Source organism: Caretta caretta, chromosome 21, assembly GCF_965140235.1.
Source record: "Caretta caretta isolate rCarCar2 chromosome 21, rCarCar1.hap1, whole genome shotgun sequence".
Lineage (NCBI taxonomy): Eukaryota > Metazoa > Chordata > Testudines > Cheloniidae > Caretta > Caretta caretta.
In genome coordinates, this window is record NC_134226.1 from 16,425,655 (window position 1) to 16,450,039 (window position 24,385).

At 49.7% G+C, this 24,385-nt stretch overlaps 2 protein-coding genes across 4 annotated transcripts in view; both read right to left on the reverse strand.

Annotated features, from left to right (window-relative positions):
- PKP1 (plakophilin 1) overlaps window positions 1-7,953 on the reverse strand; it is a 66,643-nt gene extending 58,690 nt beyond the window's left edge. Inside the window, exon 1 of the mRNA XM_075122118.1 lies at window positions 7,377-7,953. The gene's annotated coding sequence lies outside the window, so the exon portion shown is untranslated. The remainder of the gene's footprint in view (window positions 1-7,376) is intronic.
- Window positions 7,954-11,032: 3,079 nt separating this feature from the next.
- Window positions 11,033-24,385, reverse strand: part of LOC125625276 (uncharacterized) — a 32,058-nt gene continuing 18,705 nt past the window's right edge. The window contains exon 5 of one of the 3 annotated variants that reach the window (XM_075121911.1): window positions 11,033-11,483. In XM_075121911.1, coding sequence (XP_074978012.1) covers window positions 11,368-11,483 — 116 coding nt within the window. In that variant the 3' untranslated portion in view covers window positions 11,033-11,367. Of the gene's footprint in view, window positions 11,484-12,258; window positions 13,004-20,169; window positions 23,821-24,385 lie in introns of those variants that run through there. The other 2 variants (XM_075121910.1, XM_048827137.2) reach the window with 2 other exon arrangements.

Sequence of the window (24,385 nt, forward strand, 5' to 3'; positions counted from 1 at the left end):
GGAATTGGTTAAAGGGGAGACTACAATGCATCCTACTGAAAGGTGAACTGTCAGGCTGGAGAGAGGTCACCAGTGGAGTTCCTCAAGGATCGGTTTTGGGACCAATCTTATTTAATCTTTTTATTACTGACCTTGGCACAAGAAGTGGGAGTGTGCTAATAAAGTTTGCGGATGATACAAAGCTGGGAGGTATTGCCAATTTAGAGAAGGACTGGGATACCCTATAGGAGGATCTGGATGACCTTGTAAACTGGAGTAACAGTAATAGGATGAACTTTAATGGTGAGAAGTGTAAGGTCATGCATTTAGGGATTAATAACAAGAATTTTAGTTATAAGCTGGGGACGCATCAATTAGAAGTAACGGAGGAGGAGAAGGACCTTGGAGTATTGGTTGATCATAGGATGACTATGAGCTGCCAATGTGATATGGCTGTGAAAAAAGCTAATGTGGTCTTGGGATGCATCAGGAGAGGTATTTCCAGTAGGGATAAGGAGGTTTTAGTACCGTTATATAAGGCACTGGTGAGATTTCACCTGGAATACTGTGTGCAGTTCTGGTCTCCCATGTTTAAGAAGGATGAATTCAAACTGGAACAGGTACAGAGAAGGGCTACTAGGATGATCCGAGGAATGGAAAACCTGTCCTATGAAAGGAGACTCAAGGAACTTGGCTTGTTTAGCCTAACTAAAAGAAGGCTGAGGGGAGATATGATTGCTCTCTATAAATATATCAGAGGAATAATACCAGAGAGGGAGAGGAATTATTTAAGCTCAGTACCAATGTGGACACAAGAACAAATGGATATAAACTGGCTACCAGGAAGTTTAGACTTGAAATTAGACGAAGGTTTCTAACCATCAGAGGTCTGAAGTTTTGGAATAGCCTTCCAAGGGAAGCAGTGGGGGCAAAATATCTATCTGGCTTTAAGATTAAACTCGATAAGTTTATGAAGGAGATGGTATGATGGGATAACATGGTTTTGGTAATTAAATATTCATGGTAAATAGGCCCAATGGCCTGTGATGGGATATTAGATGAGGTGGGATCTGAGTTACCCAGGAAAGAATTTCTGTAGTATCTGGCTGGTGAATCTTGCCCATATGCTCAGGGTTTAGCTGATCGCCATATTTGGGGTCGGGAAGGAATTTTCCTCCAGGGCAGATTGGAAGAGACCCTGGAGGTTTTTCCCCTTCCTCTGTAGCATGGGTCACAGGTCACTTGCTGGAGGATTCTCTGCTCCTTGAAGTCTTTAAACCACGATTTGAGGACTTCAATAGCTCAGACATAGGTGAGAGGTTTTTCGCAGGAGTGGGTGGGTGAGATTCTGTGGCCTGCATTGTGCAGGAGGTCAGACTAGATGATCATAATGGTCCCTTCTGACCTAAATATCTATGAATCTATGAGTCCCGCACGGCACTTTGCTGGGCCGGCTGAGCCATGAGCGAGCCTGAGGAGACGGGCTGCTGGAGCAGGGCTGGTTTTTACCACAGCACAAGACGGTGACAAAGTTCAGTGCAGCAGCAGAATTGCTAGCGGTAGGCAAAGGGCGTTCTGCCTCTCCACTGCCCTGGGACCTCATCCCCCGGACTGAGGACTCTGCGCCCCCCTGCTCCCGGCTCTGACCTACAGATGCTGACTGTCATGCATGGCCCTGCTCCCCTTGCTCCTTATGCTCAGCAATGGCTGCCTGCAGGGGCATGAACTGAGTTACCAAGGAGTTCTTAACTCCCCCAGCCCTATCTGAATTACCTCCTCCCCACTCAGACCAGACAGAGCTGGGTTTTCAGGTTGCCTGGACCAAAAAAACATGTATCCGTACCCATGCCCTGGTGTCTCATGTGGAGTGTCCGTGTGCCACTGTAACCCATTGGTGAGCATGTGCGTCTCCCCTCCCCACTGTGCCCGATTCATGGATGATTTGACTCTTACTGACCCAACTTGGGAGCTGTGGCTCAAGTCGTAGCAGCTCATGCTTTTAGCTCTAGAGGTTCCCACTTCGGCCCCTGGTGTGTCAGCTTCCTGAGTGTCCGAGGCCAACCCCAGCTTGAATCCCAAATGTCACCCCCTCGACCCGGACTTATGTAACAGCCCCCATCATGGCCAACACGCTAGAGAATGAACCAAGGATTTCCAGAGCTAAGAGCACAAGGTGCTACAACTTGAGCTAAAACTCCCTCCCCTGGGCCTGTAACATATACACCTGAAGGTAACCCCAGCCCTCCCCACAGCTGAGCAGGGCCACCTATCCTAAAAGAGGCAAAACTGCCTTTTCATCTGATAAAGCTTTTGACATGGCACAACAATCTGCTTCAATTATTTACTAGTTCATTGTACCAGTTCATTGTGTTAACAGCAGTAAGTCTCTTGCTGCGAGGCACTTAGACTGCACCAGGTGCCAGGCAGCACGATGTTCTGTTATCCTTAGATCTACCTACTGTGCTGGATGCTCTATGGATGCTAGGAAGGCAAACCTGTCCCCAAGAGTTAGCCCCCAAGAAGGTTCCATAGTGAGGAATCAGGCCTGGGATGTGGAGAGCTTAGAGACAGAGAACAGGACGACACATTGCCTTCCTGGTCCTTAGCTAACACAAGGGTGCCAGACATCCTGAAGAGTTCCTACTGATTGTAATCCAGGTACGAACAAATTGACATCAGAAAGAGAGATCAGATAGAAACAAGGATCACAGTGGGGACCTGGGAAGAGAACTGAAGCCAAGGTTGAATTAGGTGATCTTGGAGAATCTTCCAGTGAAGAAGATAGAAGGCTGCTACTAAAGACCAAGTCACAAGGGTGCTGAAGTCATGGAGCACCGGAGGCAGGCGTGATGAATCATAGAATCATAGAATATCAGGGTTGGAAGGGAGGTCATCTAGTCCAACCCCCTGCTCAAAGCAGGACTGATCTCCAATTAAATCATCCCAGCCAGGGCTTTGTCAAGCCTGACCTTAAAAACTTCTAAGGAAGGAGATTCCACCTCCTCCTAGGTAACGCATTCCAGTGTTTCACCACCCTCCTAGTGAAAAAGTTTTTCCTAATATCCAACCTAAATCTCCCCCACTGCAACTTCAGACCATTACTCCTTGTTCTGTCATCTGCTACCACTGAGAACAATCTAGAGCCATCCTCTTTGGAATCCCCTTTCAGGTAGTTGAAAGCAGCTATCAAATCCCCCCTCATTCTTCTCTTCTGTAGACTAAACAATCCCAGTTCCCTCAGCCTCTCCTCATAAGTCATGTGTTCCAGACCTCTAATCATTTTTGTTGCCCTTCGCTGGACCCTCTCCAATTTCTGCACATCCTTCTTGTAGTGTGGGGCCCAAAACTGGACACAGTACTCCAGATGAGGCCTCACCAGTGTCGAATAGAGGGGGACGATCACGTCCCTCGATCTGCTGGCAATGCCCCTACTTATACATCCCAAAATGCCATTGGCCTTCTTGGCAACAAGGGCACACTGCTGACTCATATCCAGCTTCTCGTCCACTGTCACCCCTAGGTCCTTTTCTGCAGAACTGCTGCCTAGCCATTCGGTCCCTAGTCTGTAGCGGTGCATTGGATTCTTCCGTCCTAAGTGCAGGACTCTGCACTTGTCCTTGTTGAACCTCATCAGGTTTCTGCAGAAAAGGACCTAGGGGTGACACCTAGGGGTGGACCTAAGAGTCCAGCAGAGGGCAACAAAAATGATTAGGGAACTGGAACACATGACTTATGAGGAGAGGCTGAGGGAACTGGGATTGTTTAGTCTACGGAAGAGAAGAATGAGGGGGGAACGGATGGCCAGGATCCCCTGGGGGACTAACTTGAAGGGGAAAGGAGTCCAGGAGAGCTGGCTGTATTTCAAGGAATCCCTATTGAGGTTACAGGGACAAACCATCCCGATGAGTCGAAAGAATAGTAAATATAGCAGGCGACCAGCTTGGCTTAATGGTGAAATCCTAGTGGATCTTAAACATAAAAAAGAGGCTTACAAGAAGTGGAAGATTGGACATATGACCAGGGAAGAGTATAAAAATATTGCTCGGGCATGTAGGAATGATATCAGGAGGGCCAAATCGCACCTGGAGCTGCAGCTAGCCAGAGATGTCAAGAGTAACAAGAAGGGTTTCTTCAGGTATGTTGGCAACAAGAAGAAAGCCAAGGAAAGTGTGGGCCCCTTACTGAATGAGGGAGGCAACCTAGTGACAGAGGATGTGGAAAAAGCTAATGTACTCAATGCTTTTTTTGGCCTCTGTTTTCACTAACAAGGTCAGCTCCCAGACTGCTGCGCTGGGCATCACAAAATGGGGAAGAGATGGCCAGCCCTCTGTGGAGATAGAGGTGGTTAGGGACTATTTAGAAAAGCTGGACGTGCACAAGTCCATGGGGCCGGATGAGTTGCATCCGAGAGTGCTGAAGGAATTGGCGGCTGTGATTGCAGAGCCATTGGCCATTATCTTTGAAAACTCATGGCGAACGGGGAAAGTCCCGGATGACTGGAAAAAGGCTAATGTAGTGCCAATCTTTAAAAAAGGGAAGAAGGAGGATCCTGGGAACTACAGGCCAGTCAGCCTCACCTCAGTCCCTGGAAAAATCATGGAGCAGGTCCTCAGAGAATCAATCCTGAAGCACTTGCATGAGAGGAAAGTGATCAGGAACAGCCAGCATGGATTCACCAAGGGAAGGTCATGCCTGACTAATCTAATCGCCTTTTATGATGAGATTACTGGTTCTGTGGATGAAGGGAAAGCAGTGGATGTATTGTTTCTTGACTTTAGCAAAGCTTTTGACACGGTCTCCCACAGTATTCTTGTCAGCAAGTTAAGGAAGTATGGGCTGGAAGAATGCACTATAAGGTGGGTAGAAAGCTGGCTAGATTGTCGGGCTCAACGGGTAGTTATCAATGGCTCCATGTCTAGTTGGCAGCCGGTATCAAGTGGAGTGCCCCAAGGGTCGGTCCTTGGGCCGGTTTTGTTCAATATCTTCATAAATGATCTGGAGGATGGTGTGGATTGCACTCTCAGCAAATTTGCGGATGATACTAAACTGGAAGGAGTGGTAGATACGCTGGAGGGGAGGGATAGGATACAGAAGGACCTAGACAAATTGGAGGATTGGGCCAAAAGAAATCTGATGAGGTTCAATAAGTATAAGTGCAGGGTCCTGCACTTAGGACGGAAGAACCCAATGCACAGGTACAGACTAGGGACCGAATGGCTAGGCAGCAGTTCTGCGGAAAAGGACCTAGGGGTGACAGTGGACGAGAAGCTGGATATGAGTCAGCAGTGTGCCCTTGTTGCCAAGAAGGCCAATGGCATTTTGGGATGTATAAGTAGGGGCATAGCGAGCAGATCAAGGGACGTGATCGTTCCCCTCTATTCGACATTGGTGAGGCCTCATCTGGAGTACTGTGTCCAGTTTTGGGCCCCACACTTCAAGAAGGATGTGGATAAATTGGAGAGAGTCCAGCGAAGGGCAACAAAAATGATTAGGGGTCTGGAACACATGAGTTATGAGGAGAGGCTGAGGGAGCTGGGATTGTTTAGCCTGCAGAAGAGAAGAATGAGGGGGGATTTGATAGCTGCTTTCAACTACCTGAAAGGGGGTTCCAAAGAGGATGGCTCTAGACTGTTCTCAATGGTAGCAGATGACAGAACGAGGAGTAATGGTCTCAAGTTGCAGTGGGGGAGGTTTAGATTGGATATTAGGAAAAACTTTTTCACTAAGAGGGTGGTGAAACACTGGAATGCGTTACCTAGGGAGGCGGTAGAATCTCCTTCCTTAGAGGTTATTAAGGTCAGGCTTGACAAAGCCCTGGCTGGGATGATTTAACTGGGATTTGGTCCTGCTTCGAGCAGGGGGTTGGACTAGATGACCTTCTGGGGTCCCTTCCAACCCTTATATTCTATGATTCTATGATTTGATAGCTGCTTTCAACTACCTGAAAGGGGGTTCCAAAGAGGATGGCTCTAGACTGTTCTCAGTGGTAGCAGATGACAGAACGAGGAGTAATGGTCTCAAGTTGCAGTGGGGGAGGTTTAGGTTGGATATTAGGAAAAACTTTTTCACTAGGAGGGTGGTGAAATACTGAAATGCGTTACCTAGGGAGGTGGTGGAATCTCCTTCCTTAGATATTTTTAAGGTCAGGCTTGACAAAGCCCTGGCTGGGATGATTTAATTGGAGATCAGTCCTGCTTTGAGCAGGGGGTTGGACTAGATGACCACCTGAGGTCCCTTCCAACCCTGATATTCTATGATTCTATGGAGATCAGCACCCCACGGTGCCAGGGGCTGTACATACAGCTGGGGAGAGCCACTCCCTGCTCTGAAGATCTAACCCAAAGGGTGGGATGGGAGGCAGGCACAGAGAGGCAGTGATTTTCCCCCAGGTCACCCAGGAGCAGAGCTGGAACTAAAAGCCACATCTTGTGAGGCCCAGTCCATTGCTGGGTTAATGAGGGTCCTGACAGCCAAGCTGGAGGGTGTTTCTGACTGGAGGGGGCTGTAGGCCTTCAGAGCGAGAGATGCTTGTGTCTTTTCCTCTGGGCTCTGAGCATCTAGAGCATGAGACGCTGCAGGTTTAGATGCTCTCCGGCAGGAATACCAAACAGAACTGGCTGGGCATTTTCCATCAGAAATTGCAGATTGGACAAAACCAAGACTTTTCATGGGAATGTATTAGTATCAATGAAGCTTCTGTGAAACTAGAAACATTTTACTAGTAAAAGTATGTAAGAGAACACTGAGAAGAGAAAATCAGTAATAGTACTCACATATATCACTTTGTATCCATAGATCTCCAATTGGTTTATAAAGGTGGATAAGACAACTATCTCCTCTTTCCGGATAAGGAAAACTGAGGCACTGAAGGCAAGTGACTTGCCCAAAATTACACAGTGAGTCTTCTTCGAAGCTTGGAACAGCACTCGCCAGGCTTGGATCCCAACTCCCCACTCCAGCGACTGAACCGTGTTCAAGAAATAACTCCCACTGCACATGTGAACACCAAGCAGGCATTCTCAGAACCATAGACATGAAAGGCTAGAAGAGACCTTGTGGGGTCATCTAGTCCAGCACATTGCACTGAGGCAGGACCAAGTAAACCTGGACCATCCCTGACACGTGTTTATCCAAGCTGGTCTCAAAACCCACCCCCCACCCCCAATGATGGGGGTTATTATTCCAAGGATTCCTCCTGCTTGTGTTAACCTATCTATCAACAGACCATGAGGTCACATACTAATATTTTTGACACACAACACAACTCCACCTCTTTCGTCCAGCCTCATCAATCCATCAGGGATTCCACTGACATTCCAGCCATCATGCCGGGTTTCATTCTGTGCTGCGCTACATCATAATCTCCATCATTTACTATCACCTCTAGATCATCTCACCTTTTCTCCAGGCTCCTGGCCGCTGTGCACAGCCTCTTGAATATTCTCCTTCCTCTTCTTTATTTCAGAGAAAATCCATCTTCTCCCTTGGGCTGTTGGAAACACCTGCCAGAGAGAGAGAGAGAGGGGGGAGTCCCCAGGATAATGACACAGGTGTACACTCAGTCAACAACAGCACATCTCTTTGCTACTGGAAGAGGGGATGGGGGCAGGTCCCCTCCTGCTGCAGGTGCAGTTTCCCTCTCTTCCCGAGGAAAGCGACTGTCTGGGAGGAGCCACACACTTTAGGGGCTGAGTGTGGATGTGCCATATCCCCTCCCTCCGAGAACAGTAACTCTGTTATAATATTTATCAGGCTGCAATGCTAGAGACAGACAATGAAGAGCATGGAGGTGAAGTTCCTTGGTTAGAATAAACTGAATGGAAAACAAAGAAATGACAGTCGCTCAAAGGGGACTAAGCTACAGCAACCTACAGCTGCTTTACTTCTGAAGGAGAGCCTCCGCACAGGTGTTTAATGCACTTTAACGTCACACCTTTAGTTAATTCAGCTTAATTTGTCTGAGTATGCCCTAACAGCAGTGTCAGTGTAAGACACAGGAGGTAACTGTCCTGCTCTACTCAGCACTGGGGAGGCCTCAGCTGGAGTACCGAGTCCACTTTTGGGTGCCACACTTTTGGAAAGATGTGGGCAAACTGGAGAGAGTCCAGGGGGAGATCAGCAACATTGATAAAAGATTCCAAAAACCTGACCTGTGAGAAAAGGTTAAAAACATGGGCATGTTTAATAAGAAAAGGCAGCTGTGGGAGGACCTGATAAGCATTCCGGGGTCTTATACGGAGGACAGGGATTAATTGTTCTCTGTGTCCGCTGAAGGTAGGACAAGAAATAATGGGCTTATTCTGTAACAAGGGAAATTTAGGTTAGATATTAGGGAAAACTTTGTAACTCTAAGGGCTGTTGAGGTCCGCAATAGGCTTTCCAAGAGAGGTTGCAGAATCCCCATCACTGGGGGCTTTTAAGACCTGTTTGGACAAATACGTGTCAGGGACGGTCTAGGTTTAATTGGTCCTGCCTCAGCACAGATGGCTGGACTATATGACCCCTCAAGGTCTCTTCCAGCCCGGCATTTTTATGATTCTGTGAATGCCTGCTTGGCACCCTGCTTGGCATTCACATGTGTGGTGGGTGCTATTCATTTAACATGGTTCAGTGGATAGGATAGAGGGTTGGGACGGGTGGATTCTATTCCAAGCTTTGAAGTGGACTAGCTGTGTAATCTTGGGCAAATCACTTGACTTTAGTTCCTCAGTTTTCCCCATCTGGAAAGAAGAGATCTTATCTACCTCTGTAAAGTCATTTGAGTTCTATGGATAAGTGACGTGTTGAGTATTACTAATTTTCTCTTTTCGGTATTCTGTTATATACTTTTACTAGCAAAATTTTTCCATCTGTTTTGACAGACAACTGAGTTTTTCACTATATGAAGTTTTTCAAGGAAAGGGTCTGCTTTCCACAGAACATTTCATCTTTCGGGGGGGGGGGGGGGGGGGGAGAGGAACACCCAAAACTGGCCCTAGTGCCTCATGGGAGTTGAAGTTTGGAGTCCTTGCATTCCCATTCTCCTGTACAGAGGGACTTCCCCAGCCAGACTACATCTGCTATAATGCACCATCGCTTCTCAGTAGAGGGGAGCTGTATCGTGGGATATGTAGTTCATGCAGGGACCCCAGCCTATGGAGAAGAATGGGAGCACAAGGAACTTTAACTACAGCTCTCATGAAGCACCCCGGCAGTGTTTCCAAAATGAAAATTTCAGTCAAAAGTTCTCAAGTTTTAATTTTTTGCCCCCCAAAATGGAAATTTTCCAGGGGGAGGGGATGTTTTCTGACCAGATCTAACTTTTAGCTTGCAATCCTTCATGCCAGCCCCTGTCTTTGTATGTACCAGAGACACAATATCAACACCCACTTATCCCATTTACCTGTTCTCCTTCCCGGGTTGTAAGTGACTAGTAACTACAGTTTGCTTGTAAGTGCCAAGCCCGGGGAGCCCAAAGAGGCAGGAGGCAGAAGCTCAGGTGCGTGTCACAGAACGCTGCCAATTCCATTGGACCTCCTGCGTCACCGTGGCTTGACGTTAAGAAGATCCCAGTGCACGTGTGGCATGATAGGGAACGTTTCACAGAAGTCCCACTGAAAATATTTGTCCCTGCACGTCAGAAGGCAGGTAGACCGCAAAAGCCAAATACAGCCTGGGCATAAGCAGGCACAATGCCATTGGAGTCACTTATGCCAGGACCGAATTTGATGGTGGGGCTTTAGGAAATCCCGGCCTACTTTCAGCCATGCAGAGAGGGAGGGGGAATCTCGGGGGAGATGTTACGTAATGGTTTAGCAACGTATACCCCCAGTCATAAATATAAAGCGAAGGGTAAACACCTTTAAATCCCTCCTGGCCAGAGGAAAAGCCCTTTCACCTGTAAAGGGTTAAGAAGCTAGGAGAACCTCGCTGGCACCTGACCAAAATGACCAATGAAGAGACAAGATACTTTCAAAGCTGGAGGGGGGAGAAACAAAGCCTCTCTCTCTGTCTGTGTGATGCTTTTGCCAGGGACAGAACAGGAATGGAGTCTTAGAACTTAGTAAGTAATCTAGCTAGAGAGGTGTTAGATTATGTTTTCTTTAAATGGCTGATAAAATAAGCTGTGCTGAATGGAATGTAGATTCCTGTTTTTGTGTCTTTTTGTAACTTAAGGTTTTGCCTAGAGGGATTCTCTATGTTTTGAATCTGATTACCCTGTAAGGTATTCACCACCCTGATTTTACAGAGGTGATTCTTTTTACTTTTTCTTTAATTAAAATTCTTCTTTTAAGAAACGGAATGCTTTTTCATTGTTCTTAAGATCCAAGGGTTTGGGACTATGGTCACCTATGCAAATTGGTGAGGATTTTTATCAAACCTTCCCCAGGAAGGGGGGTGCAAGGTTTTGGTGAGGATTTTGGGGGGAAAGACGTTTCCAAACAACTCTTTCCCAATAACCGATTAAACGTTTGGTGGTGGCAGCGAAAGTCCAAGGGCAAAGGGTAAAATAGTCTGTACCTTGGGGAAGTTTTAACCTAAGCTGGTAAAGGTAAGCTTAGGAGATTTTCATGCAGGTCCCCACATCTGTACCCTAGAGTTCAGAGTGGGGAAGGAACCTTGACACCCCCGTATGACACAACTTGGCAAAGTGATGCAACGAGGGTGTGAGTTATGGAGCACTAACCTAATAAGGGGTGGTGCACAGCTTGACTCACAAGAGTGTAGGTGCTTACGTGATGACACCTGATGCATGCCAGGGCTCCAGATCACGTGGGTCAGTTGGATACTGGGGACAGCTCGTACAGGTACACGCCTAGTCACCCCACACCTGGGTGCAACCTGGAACCATGTAGTCTCGGGAGTGGAAAGGGCCTCACAACGACTCACCTCTTCCACAAAGGGGAGTCACTCCTCTTAGAACTCTCCCTGTGGCAATTTTCACTTGGTGCCTGGGGACTGTTGTATTTAGATGGACCAAAGGTGTTAACATTAAACAGTGTTAAACAAAGTGCAGGGTTTTGTATACAGAGACCACATTCTGCTTAGTACCATAGCAAACAGACCATCAAAAATCCTCTTACCTTTTATTAAAGATACAGAAAAGAAAGAAACAGTTAGAGCATTTGAAATGTAAAGTATTAAGTAAGGCTCTCATCTGAACAGCTTGAGAGTTTTTAAGAGGGAAAATCCCTGGGGTGACAGTCTCTTAGATGGCAATAACTGTCCATTTTGGAGAAAGAAAGAGGTTGGTTGAGATGGGATGGAGCTGCTGCTGCTAGAGTCAGATCCCGTTTTATCTTAGGTGGTGGCTGGAATTCAGCTGGAGCTGGAAGGAGTGGCGATGCCATCTAGGTCCGTCTCTCTGGCCCGGTCTGGTCAGGATTAGGACAAAGGAGGTCTAGAGTCTCAGGAGACAGTGGGGGGTGGCAGCCATGAAGGTGAAGCTTGCTCCAGTAGCCTCCTTCTGTTCTTCCATATTCTCCTCCTCAAGCCTCTTCCTTTTGGGGTCCTTACAGGGAACACTGGGTGGAATAGCCCATCCCCTCATTATTTTATCCACTAATTAGGCCTAATATCCGAGACAGGAATTTTGGTTCATGAATTTTCAGTTGCACATTTTCTGGTTTTACCATGCATGATTTCAACACAGTCCTTGAGCCATATGAGCAAGCCCCCCTTTTGTTTAGACTAAGTTAGGGTTTTGTGTGTCTCCTTTTTGTACCCCTTCCCGAGCAACAGTATAGGTTTTGTGACATTTTATGAACTTAAATGAAAAACCATGAAAAAAAAAAAAAAAAAAGCACAACGCAATTGAGGGTAAGTTGTTAGGCCCAGTGATCACAACAGGACTTAGATCCATTACTTGTAACCTGCACCACTGGAGCTCTATCCCGGCATTACCCCGGAACCTACCACAGACACACCTACACGCCCAGAAGAAACACCCCAGAGCAGTGCAATATGCTGGCTACTGTGCGGCCCACTGCCCTCTATTGGATGGAATCAGATCTGGCTGGGTATTTACGTCACCACTTAGCAGCTGGAGGTCCCATAAGAGCCATGCATACTACGCCTGCTGACGGCCAACGGGAATTTTCCACTAGCCTGAGTAGAAGCAGCAGGTGGTTTTGGACCTCTATGAAGACCGTACGTTCTCTTCACCATGCTGGGTAAGCTCATGACTGGATCTTACAATGCCGCCACTAACGACGTATTCACCAGCTTAATTATGGGCTGGACCCAAAGTCCCTTGAAGTCAATGCAAAGAGTCCCATCGATCAGGCCCTTGGTGAGTACCTGGCCAGTCCTCACTCCACTATCAATGGCAAAATTCCCACTGACTTTGCTGGTAGGCACTTAGTGCAAGATTGTTAAAAGGTATTTTGGCATCTCACTCTCCATTGAAATTAACAGGAGTTAGGCACCTAAATACTTTTAAGAGTCATACCATAAGTAAGTAGGGGCTAGCCAGTATCCAACATCAGTCTGGATTTCTAGAGGGCAGGATCTTTGCAGCAGAAACAGTGTATTGTTAGCAGGCTTTAGACAATGCATTCATTACTAGGTTTGGGGATTATCTATTACAAAATGAGCCTGTGAAACCTGTATGGACCTGCTTCAGTTGTCTCCTTCTCCATTTATAGGACAGCGTGAGGCTGAGAGCTTGAGGATGTGCTCTAAAGCCTTTCCCCTCCAGGTCACTGGGTCTAAATCAGCCCAGCTCACAGCTAATCAGAAGTCATTTTCTGATGGCAAGTGATTTTGGTGGGTTTTAATCTAGTTCCTTGTGGACAAGCACCCACATCCCACTGCTGTCGGCACTAATCGGCCATCTCGTGAACAGTCTCAGCAGAGGCCAAAATATAAACGGACTTAAGGGCTCCACTTCTCTTCCAGCTTGAGAGCTGCCTTCGGAGTTAGAGCAGTGTGGGGGAGCACGCCCTGCCACTGCTCATGCCACAGCGTTTGGTGGAGAAATAGAAGGTCTCAGCCTCAAGAGGCTTTGGTTTTCCATGAGCCGGATCATCTGCATGCAGAGTGACTGTGAAACACGCAGTACAGAGAAAAATAAAATCTCCCTGCAAGCAAAGTTCCCGGAGCTCTTAAAACACACGGGGGCAGATTCTCGGCCCTGCTCCGCTCCCTTCATCCTGCTCTGGTTCCTGTGCCACTCTCCCACCTCAGCGCCTCGTGACTGAGACACGATGGGGGCAGGAAGGGACAGAGAGGGGCAACTGCCGAAGTAGAATGTGCTCCAGCTACCACCAGCTGAGTCTCTACTCACGTCACACACTGGCCGTGCTTCTATAACGGTGTGTACAAGGCCCAGGGACAGAGCCCCAGCTCCCCCACACGGACAGGTCAGTGCAATGTCTTGGCTTTCCAATGCACAAGGGCAGGTGAGATTTGTATTGGCAGCTCTCCCATGAAGTGCAATCAGACCCTAGTTTTCTCTTCCTGTGAGAACCCCTCTCCCCCTGACCCAACAGTGGGAGGGATAGTTCAGTGGTTTGAGCCTTGGCCTGCTAAACCCAGGGTTGTGAGTTCAATCCTTGAAGGGGCCATTTAGGGATCTGGGGCAAAAGTTGGGGACTGGTCCTGCTTTGAGCAGGGGGTTGGACTAGATGACCTCCTGAGATCCCTTCCAGCCCTGATATTCTATGACACGATAACAGTGTCTCTTGGAGCACCCAGACTTTTAGGGCCAGCCCTTGCCAACGAGGGAGAGGAATGGTTTCAGATGGTCCAGAGAAGGTGGATGGAGCAAGGTCTGTCTAGCTGGAATGACACTGAGCACAGGAAACGTTTGCTGTTGAAGCAGCAAGATCTACAGAGCAAGGAACAGACTCGCACACGATGTGCTGGTAGGAGAATGTGTAGGAGAACGTGCGGTAGGAAACCTTCTTGCACTGGCCCCTAGGGCAGTCGTTCCCTAACCAGTCCATGGAACCCTTGCTGGTGATCTGCGGAGAGCTGGCTAGTCCCACAGTGCTGTCTCCGCCTCACCTCCAGCTGCTTTCATTGCATCAAAGACCCTTCAGATACATTAAATCCTCTCCAAGCTTCACTTATCCAGGTCAGCAACTGCTGCCCTGGCTTGAGGGACCCTATGGGACTGTAGGTGGGAAGGGAGAGGGTCCACGCGATCAGGAGGGAGACTGATTGGTAAGGGAGAGGAAGGGTCCAAACCATTCACTAAGTTGTAGGTTAGGCTATGGACACATCTGGGAATCCCTGACCCAGAGAACACACCAGAGAACCCATGTGATCGTTCCCATCTCTAAACCAAGATCGTGGAGCTCGTGTTTCAAGTGAGTTGTAGCTCACGAAAGCTTATGCTCAAATAAATTTGTTCATCTCTAAGGTGCCACAAGTACTCCTTTTCTTTTTGCAGATACAGACTAACACGTCTGCTACTCTGAAAACTTTCCTCAATGATCCTTTCTTCAGCAACTCTGATAACCAGTTGAAAGCCAGGGAGTTTTATAGAGCGCTTCCTTACCCAGAACCCTTTACGAGAGTGTCAGCCCATCATTCACAGCAAAATCCTCCAAAATAAGAGAGATGAATTGTAGCCTTGGGTATGTGAAAAGACTCATCTAAACCTGACCTTAAGTGTTCAGTGAGTGTTGGGAATGACTGGTTCTGCTGATGACAGAAGAACTCAACTGGGGTTCAGCATTAGGAACAAGTTAAGGGAACACAAAACTGTTGAATTTTCTTCAACCAGTTCCCTTCACTGCTGAAGGCCTGGGTAGGATGGGAGGGTTAGTCCCATGTACACTCCTTACCTTATATCCTGGGACTTGCAGCTGAATCACAGAAATGAGCAAAGAAAAAGGTCTATTAGCTTCCCTTTCCCAGAGTTCCCTGCAGTGCATTAGCCAGAGTTGTAAGGCCAGAGAGAAGGGGTGGTGGGAGTCCACCCGTGGGAATTAAACCCAGCTCTGCTGTGGGATAGAGCACTGGCTTACCCTACACAGCACTTCATGAGAGGCAGGGGGTATACTTCAAGGTGGCCAAAGCCATGTTACTGGGCTATTTTCTGAACACTGGGAAGTAACAGGTGAAATTTCAAGGCCACAGAAGCTCTGGCTAAAGGGAACGCACTCCGCTGTCTGACCCTTCTGAAGGACTCCCATGGCTAGCCACCAGCATGGCAGCTACGATAACCAACCCCACCCCACCGCCCCAGTCCCTGAGCAGCTCACATGGTGGGATATGGCTTGACAGGTGGTGAGCCACTCCTGCTGGTCCAAAGTGCCCCAGGCTCCTACCAACCCTCCCCTGCATTCAGAAGAGTCTGACCATCTGCAACCACTCTACTGGAACAGCCATCTGGGGCACCATCCTGCCTCCATTGCACAGGAAATGCAAGCAACTTCTTGGGGGTCTCAACACAGACCTGGCCAACTCAGTCTCCCCCTAGGACAGCAGGAGGCAACCCCCTCCCTGATCTCTTCCCGCTGAGTACAGGGGACGGGAAGGACTTTTCCAAGAGAGGCCATCGCTGTTCCTGCTTTGCTCACACCCGAGAGGTTATGCAATCAGCAGAGGGGCACCTGGCACAGTAGCCAGAGCTGAGCTCCCTTGGTAGCTAGAGTCAGTGAGTGCCATTGCTTTTTGAGTTGCTCCCCACATTCAGCAGAGCTGAGCCTGCGTTGTGTCTGCACGTGGTGGTTTGATCAGTTCCGGCTGGCATGCTGAGCTCGCCTTGTGCATGGAGTTTTGCAATCGGTACTATCAGCGCCGCGTTGTTTCCATCTTGCCTGAAGATTGCCACGCAATAGGTCTAGGAATACACTGGACATTCGTCAGAATGGGTTTTTGTGGTGCCTGGAAGGTGCTGCGGAATCAACCTCAGGCTGTCCTGTTTCTTCATCACAGTGGAGATTCCCTGGGGTCTGCCTTGTGTGTCACATTCTCTGCCGGCATTCCTGGAGGGGCAACGCCCCACCCTTCTCTCTCAGGTGCCCTGGCACAGGAACCCAAGCACTGCCTCATCCACGCCCCTCCCCATTTCTGAGCCCAGGTGCCCAGCTCCGTGATTTGCTTGGTTTGCTGCAGAATTAATAGAAAAGCTCCCTGCCCACAAACGTGTGTCCCTACATTAAAGGCAGCTTCGTCCCGTGCTGATGTTATTAAGCTAGTGAGTTGCTGCAGCTTCCAGGCATCGCTCGATAAGCCGTGTGAAAGCAGCTCTCTGAACATCGCCCCATCTGTGCCAACACGTTTTGTTCTGCCCCACCTGCGTTCTGAGCTGCCTGTAAATTAGGCTTCACTGCTACCTTTGGCCCCATGGCCATGCCGACGGCAGGAACAAAGGCCGCTGATCACCACGCCCAGGCAGGCCGGAATGAAGTGGCAGCAGGTTCTCGGATGGGTGGCCAGATCAGCCTAGCAAGGGGTTTTGCAGTGAGCCTAGTAGCCAGGTGCCCCTAGGGAGCCCCTTAGAAGGGCGAATCCTGCCAGCTCCCAGAGCAGGAAGATGAAGGGATCAGTCATGCCAGGGAGCGCAGGAATTTTGGCAGGTAAATGCCTGGAGAGGGCAACAGAGGGAGCATCTGTAGCACAAGGGATGGAACGAAGGCATCTCTGTGGAGTGAGGGACAGAGCCAGGAAGAGCATAAGGGGTTGGAGGGGAGACTGCAAAACCCAAACTACCAATGTTTGCCAAAACTGGTGGGTTTGGCTTTGACTTTGGTTCAACACAGGCCTAGTCTGCATCTCGCTCCCACTTACCCGGAACTCTCGAACTCAGGGCATTTTGGCGACATGGTTCTGGGCCCTCTGCCCATCTCCCACAGAGGCTGTGATTCAGCAGGGAGGCAGAGGAGAGGGTAAGAGGAGATACGTGGATCTGTCCACAGAGCAGCCTGCGCTCCCATGTGGGGCACCAGTGTGGTCTCACCGCTTCCTTCTGTTAACTGAAAGGATGGATGGAGGGTGTCCTAGGCTGGTGCACAGACCCTAGGAGTAGGGGTGAGCCAGGACTCCATGATGCCCCAGAGAACCCAGCAGTCCAGTGGGGGAGGTGACCTGGCTATTCCTCCAGTTCATCTCTAAGGAGCAGCTCACAGTGGGTGCAGAGAGAGGACTTGGCAGAGGAAGGCTGGAAAGCTGTAGATGCTCAGAGCCCAGGGGAAAAGATACAAGCATCTCTCACTCTGAAGGCCTACAGCCCCCTCCAGTCAGAAACACCCTCCAGATTGGCTCCCAGCAATGGACTGGGCCTCACAAGATGTGGCTTTTAGTTCCAGCTCTGCTCCTGGGTGACCTGGGGGAAAATCACTGCCTCTCTGTGCCTGCCTCCCATCCCACTCTTTGGGTTAGATCTTCAGAGCAGGGAGAGGCTCTCCCCAGCTGTATGTACAGCCCCTGGCACCGTGGGGTGCTGATCTCCATGGGCAGTAGGTTGGAAGGAGTGGAAATTTTTGAAGACGACAATGTATGGGAGGCGAGGGATAGGCAGGATTGGGGTCCTTCACTGCAAAGAAGGGAACTCTTAAGTGCCTAGCTCTGGACTGCTGGTGTCCCTGGCAATTCCAGCCGCATGGTTTTGGATGCCACCAGGCCCTTCATCTCTATGTTCTTGAAATTCACATTCCTTATTAAACAGGCAGAGGCAGTTACACGCTATAAGCCAATCAGGCTCTTGGCTCTGTTCCTAGAATTCACACCTTCCATTAAGGACTCCTGGGACATGGCAAGGCTTTGCTTTGAACGGGACTATGTCTGGGGTCTTCCAGCAGAGCTGCTGTTCTCTCCAAGACATTGAGACCCATGCTCGGAGCCGCCTGTACACTGGGCAAGGTGCTCGTTGAGATTTATTCATTTACAACACAACCTTCCCCTGCCATGTCCAGCAGAGAAAGACATTACCCCAGATCTACCAAGAGGCAACACTAATCCTCGGTGTATGGGACGTGCATACGGCTAGCAGGGACTGGAGTGGGGGGAGTTTGGGTTTCCTCAGGGGACAGCTTGGGCAGCAGGTGCTGGGTTGCCGCTTTGAAAACTAATAGCATCTAACTCCCAGCCCAGCAGGCTCAGGGAGACACATCACACTTCCAGCTTCCACCAGCAGAAAGCTAGGGCCTGTCAGCACTCTAACCAGCTATGGGGGTGGAGGGACACAGGGACGCTAATCTGTACTGCTACTTCTCCCACTTTCCTGCTTGAGCGGCAGGTCAGGCTTTAGCTGGCTGCTTATCAGCTCAGCACCATCCGCTCTTCTCCCTGGAAGTGACCAAAGTCTGGGGCTGCCAGAACTGGCATAGCTCATGTCCAGGAAGCGGCTACCTGACTGTTAATTCCTCATGCAGGCAACCCTGGGATAAGTAACAAGGGCTTTTGCTCCTGTTATCAGATGTTGATAATGCACCCATCACCCTGTTGTCTAGAAGAGGGCTCAGGAGACTGTGAGCAACACCAGCTTCGCCAGCTATGCCCAGCTGAAGGAGGGGTCGTAACCCCAGCTGAGGCTCCCCCGCATGATCTACAGTCCCTTCCCTCATTCCTCGCAGTGAGAAGAAAACTAGTCCCTAGAGTCCACCACCATTGCACAAACAAATCATCAGTCACTTGGCCCAAGAGCTAGGTGAGCCATCGCAGATTAGGGTGTGCTTCAATGTCGCATGGATGCAAATCAATAAAAACCCAGCACGAGATGCCCTTTGTTAGTTCCACTTGACAGCTGTCATCTAGCTTCCCTTCTCTATAGCACAGTGCCTAGTCACCCCTTATTTTAAAGGGGATGATGGCCTGACAACAGATCTCACCCCCAGATCCACTGAAAAGCAGGCACACGGCCTGTTCACATATGGGCACAGATTACAGAAATGCTACAGTACTTAACATTTGTGGCACGGGAATTGCTTGCACAGCTCTATCCACCTAGCAAACATCACTGAGCCAGCCAAGGACCATGTGCAAATCCTTTCCAGATGAGAGGAACAGCTAGAAGGTTGATTTGTGGAGGTGTCTCCTCCTTGGAAGAAGTGGTGTTGTTCTTGCATTTCTGAATCCAGCAGGGCTTATTCTGAAAAGCTAAAAGTTCACCTGCTACCTGAGTTACACATGGTAGGAAGGGATCGAGTTTGCAGTGGGAGTGAAGAAGCAGGTTAGCACTGTTACCCGGCAGGGATCGGGACTGGCAGCCTTTTGGGGCAGATGGAGCAATGCAAGTTGAAGGTGACTAGAGCCCTGCAAATCGGTGGCTATCCACTTTACATCCGCAGATATCCAAGGACCCTTTTTGCCCATCGCGGATGGATGAGGATCCAAATGTGGTATCTAAAGCCCTGAAAATATCCGCTTTATAGCCGCAGATGCAGGTATCCACGGATCATTTTTTGCAGGTTGGAGGCGGATACAAATTTTGAATCCGCGCAGGGCTGGAAGGGCGACGCAGCATGCAGGCAGTTATTTGAGAAGAGAAGCAGTTTGCTGGCCCAACAATTGGTGGGGTTATCAACGCTGAGCTCAGCTTTGCGCCATGGGTACACAGCAGTAGGACAGCAACCCATTTCCGCACTCAGTAAGACAGCCACGTTCAGCCTGCTCCTGTATAAGGCCTGACTCAATACAGAAACATATAGGTACTAGGCCCTTCCAGCAGTCCTGCCATGATGAGAACCTAGGCATGTGTCAATTCTCCTCTCACACCCCTTTAAATCAGGAGCACCCTCACTAAGGGCAACAGAGTTCCTGGCATACAAGCAGAACGAGATCAGAATCAGGCCCACACTAAGCAGCCTAGCCCTTCACTTGGCTGGGCAACTGTAAGATGTTTGGCTGGCTGCCTTCAGCCCTAAACCTGTCTCAGGCCCCGTTTGCAGCCACATAAGTGGAGAGAAAGCCAATGGCAAGCACAAGCTAAAAACTGGCTCAGAAAAAGAGAGGAATCTGATGTACACGCAGCAGCAGCTCCCATGGCACAGGACTTGAATTCACTGATTAATTAGGGTTAAACTGGTGGAAGACTGTGGGGGCGTAGGCACTGGCATCAGTTTAAAGCTGGCTTGAATAGGTGCAAGCAGAACCCCTATATTAGTTTTTACTGACCCAGGCTAAATGGAAATGGGTCACAATCCAAACACCAGAGAGTGTCTCCACACCCAGCCTGGCACAAGAACCACCAACCGTTTAGTTTCTTGGGGGCCTAGGAGAGCAGGGTTTTAAAGCTACACCAGACTTACCCCACTCTTGGCTTTCCTACTTTTTATTCGGTACCTGCAGAAAAGCTTCAGCAAAGGGCTTTACTGGCCTTGACAGCACGAGAGGAGCAAGGGGTCTGATCAGAGCCTGGCTACATACGTGGACAATGTCCAGCTAGTCAGAATTAACGTTAGGCCAGATTCCACGTTCCCCAGAAACAGGAAACTCCATGTCTGCTGAATGGGAGAGCTGTTTTGTTACAGACTCAAGTACTTCACCCTCAGGCAGGGGAACCCTATGGCAGGATGGGCAGTATGCCAAGAAGGGTGGCCGTGGTCCCAGAGGCTCCCAAAAGCAGGAGAGGGGCTCAGGGAAGGATCGATGGTTTGCATACAGCACTCCCTGTTCTGACCCACCATGGTTTTTTCCCCTCCATCCCACAGGGCAGCCAATGGGGCCTTGAAATTGGAAGATGTCTTACTTTGCACTCTGCCATTTCAGGGAAAGCACTTCCATTTCGCATGAAGCCATGCGAGCCCACACCTGAGCAGAAAACCAGTTTAGAGCAAGGCACGCTAGGGACGAGGCCAAATATTGCCCTGCCAACGGAGATCCACCCAGGGCAGGTTTTGGTTTGTACCCTTTGCTTGGTTTCTAAAACAGCTTTGGCAATTCAGCACTTGCGGCCTCCCGAACTGGCAGCCAGCTCCTTGCCAGAGGCTGAAGCACACGGCCCAGAAACCTCGAGGCCTCCATGGGGCTGAGTCACAGACACAATTCCTACCGCTCAGGCATGAACGAACAACAGCACCTCCTTCGGCTGTGGACAGCCAGAGAGCGGTAGCTTCCCCCTGGACAGGGGAAAGGCTGGAGCTGCTTTAGGTACATGGTAGCAACTGGGGGAAAAACCCATCGTTTCCTGTCTGACTCTGGAGGCATTAGATAGTTTGCACAGAATCCCACCTCTCCCCTTGGGGTCCTCAGGCACGGTCAACACACCTTCTGCTGAGGGGGGCTGAATACACGCATGATCAGCAGGGGTGTGAAGAAGCAGCAGGCACCTCTCAAGAGACACACTTAGTTTCATGGGGCTCAGGCTCCCAGACCCCAGAGTCTCAGTTGTGTCCTGTAGCCTGTCCTCCGAGTTCTGGATGTCCCCCACTCGCTCAGAGCGGAACAGGCTGCTTTGGCACCTTTCTCTGCCCTCCGACAGGCTGAAGATCCATTTTGCCATCCCCGCACATCATACGACTCCCACCACCTGCTTTTCTGCACCCAGCGTCCTGGCGAGCCAGGGCAGCAGCAGTCTTGTCAGCCCAGTTCAGGTGATGAGACAACGCTGGAACGTTCTGGATCCCCGAGGGCCCCCTCAGGCATTTTGGGAAGGCATCTGCCATGTGTCCGAGCGGATAGCACCCAGTGAGCTTAGAAACAATAACTGGCGCTAGAGATGGTTGTTGGAAACATAGGTGTGTGTACACACACACACACACAGTTTTCATTTTTCCCCACCAAAAATACACCCAAACCCCAAAATATTTTGACTGGTAAATGCAGCTTCATATTCCCTCTCTTTTATAGGCTCTGCTCCCCACACAAAACTGTAATTTACCAGAGAGCATTCTGGGAAACACAGTCCACGCAGTCTATAGAGGAGAATGGGAACAGACATCTGAACCACAGCTCCCATGAGGCAGGGCAGCACCATTTCCAAATCACAGTGTTTCAGTTTGTAGAACTTGCTTTTTTAGGGGGGGGGAAAAATCTCTACGGTTTTCTGCAGACAGCGGGCATCGCTTGGTACTTTACACAGTCCAGGCGCAGAGGGAAAGCCACCTGCCAACGTGTGGCAGAGCAAGGAACTGAACATGGATTTCCAACATTCTAGTTCTGTGCTTTAACAAGGCTGTCCTTCCTCCTTTCAGTCAGCGCAGAGTGAACGTGTGGAGGAGAAGAGGACAATTTAGGCAGATTGCCAGCTGATGTGGGAGTGGGGGTTTGGAGTGACTTCGATTGGGTGCTCGGATAGCTCCACTCTAGAGTCACAGAGGAGACAATCTGGGGAAACACTCCCCCATTTTCTTTCTGACAAGAAGAAGCCTCTGTGTTCTGACCTTCAGCCACAGAAGGCATTATGCTCAACCCCAACCCTGCCAATTTGAGACCTACAAATCTCCATGGGGTACATATGTAGCACCAGCCGAGAGTCCTTCTGTACCCACCACCACAGGACACAAGACCTCCAAACTGGGACTATGGGGGTGGAATTGCACACACCTCCCATCTTTGCAAGGTGTCTCATGGTGGACCCATAACCTGCTTTGTAGACCCCTCTCCCACCCTGGAGCCTGCTGTGTTGAGAGCTCCAGTGCGTCTTCCAGGGATGGGCAGGGGAAGGAAGGAGAAGAGAGAAGCAGGTGTATTGTGCTTAGGTCAGCAGGCTGGACAAGCCATTAGTAGCCTGCAAAGCCGCCTGAGAGAGTTGTATACATTAAAATAAAGCTGCTTCCCTTCCGCAGAATTAGACAGAAAAGCAAGCACACCTGAAGCAGTCTGAACGCACTGGTGTTTCACTTGGGGGAGATCAGAGGTCCAGAGAAGGCTTAGTCCACCTTGCAATGCTACAAGAAAGCTTAGCATGACTGTCCATCTGTTCCAGGGTAAGGCTCAGAGTAGAAGAAGCCATAGCTCTGTGAGGAATGAGCAGCCCTGACTTGCAATACCCTCTGCCATACAGGCAAGCTCACACTGTGCCAGAAGCAACTGGCTCAGCCAGGAAATTTCAACTGGAAACACGCACACATAAAGAGGTAGTCCCACATCTTCAGTAGTTTGGCTGCATCCAGCAATTAGCATCATCCCTGCATAAGTTTTAACACTTCTGGCATGCAAAGCACTGGGTAGAATCCTACGTGGGCAGCAGGAGAACATTCCAACAGTTGCTACTGAAAATAATAAAACCAAAAAAATCCCTAAATAAAGATGTTTACAGGCCAACTTTACAGACTCAGGTGCTAAACTTCCCTCCCAATCAGCCTTGTGGTGCACCTTTTTGTGAGAGCAAGCCGCACATCTGTGGCTGCAGAGTGGCTACATACGCACACACACACAGAGTTGCCCATGTGCACGCAGTTGGTGGCTCAGTTTAGGTGCTTATGTTTGAAAGTTTAAGACAGATCTTGTCAGTTGCACTTTCCAGGAGCCTTCAGCAAGGCCTGGGGCTGTTCAGCCTGCCATTCCATGGGGGTACACAGCTCCCAAGAGAGGGGCTATTAATTGGAATCCCATCTACACCTATCATCCCTGTAAGGTGTAATTACTGTAAAGAAAACCAAAGCAAACCACGGTTGTGTCCAAGTAAAGCAGATGCCACCAGCTCAGTAACCCCTGCTCCCAATGCCCCAGCTGCTTGCTCCAAGGGCTGCATAACAGTTTCCGTCTATGCACACAGCATCCAAGACACCCTCGCGCTGGACAGGCTCTGGTTGCCCATGTTGGCAATGTGTATTTTGAAGCCAGAGTCTGTGACGTCCACAGCTCTCACCGAGATGCCCACGGAGCCATGAGCGCTCAGCCCCACCAGCCCCAGCATAATCACGGGCTGGGTCGGGACACGGTGCGGGAAGCTGACCTCGCGGACTCGCGGCCACACACAGCTGCCCTCAGTCTCACAGCGGGTCTGTACTTCTCCTGAGAGACCTGGTGAGGGCAGGGGAGAGAAGGGAAGCAAGAGATTAGTTTCCTTCCCCTTCTGTTGAGGGCATCAAGCCAGTCTTCCCACTGTCCCATTGCAGGCTCCATTTCTGTATATCCTCCATCACTATGAGAGGCAACCCATAACTGCAGAGCCAGAGTTAGGAAGCTCAGGGACCAAGCTATTTACACCATCACAGCTGAACGATGTCCTGGAGGAAGGTGTATCAGAGATACACAGTCCCGTAGCTTTAAATTCCCACCAGGCCTCCATGAAAGGAATCCACATTAGTCAATGGCATTCCCCTGCAGCGGGGAGAGAAACTTTAGGGCAGCAGGACTGTATCATGCTCTCTGGTACGGGGCATAAGCATTGCTAAGCACAGTGCGCTCCACCCTCGGGGGGATGCCCCGTATTTACAGGGACAGGAAATGGTCACTGCACAGATCATACTCAATTTCGGTGCCCTCCAGAGAGTCTCAGCGAGCCTGGAGGGTGAAGAGCCAGCTGGCAGAGATCTACCATGAGACTGCAGAGACAGGAGTTATTTAGCCTGGAGAAGCACCCCAA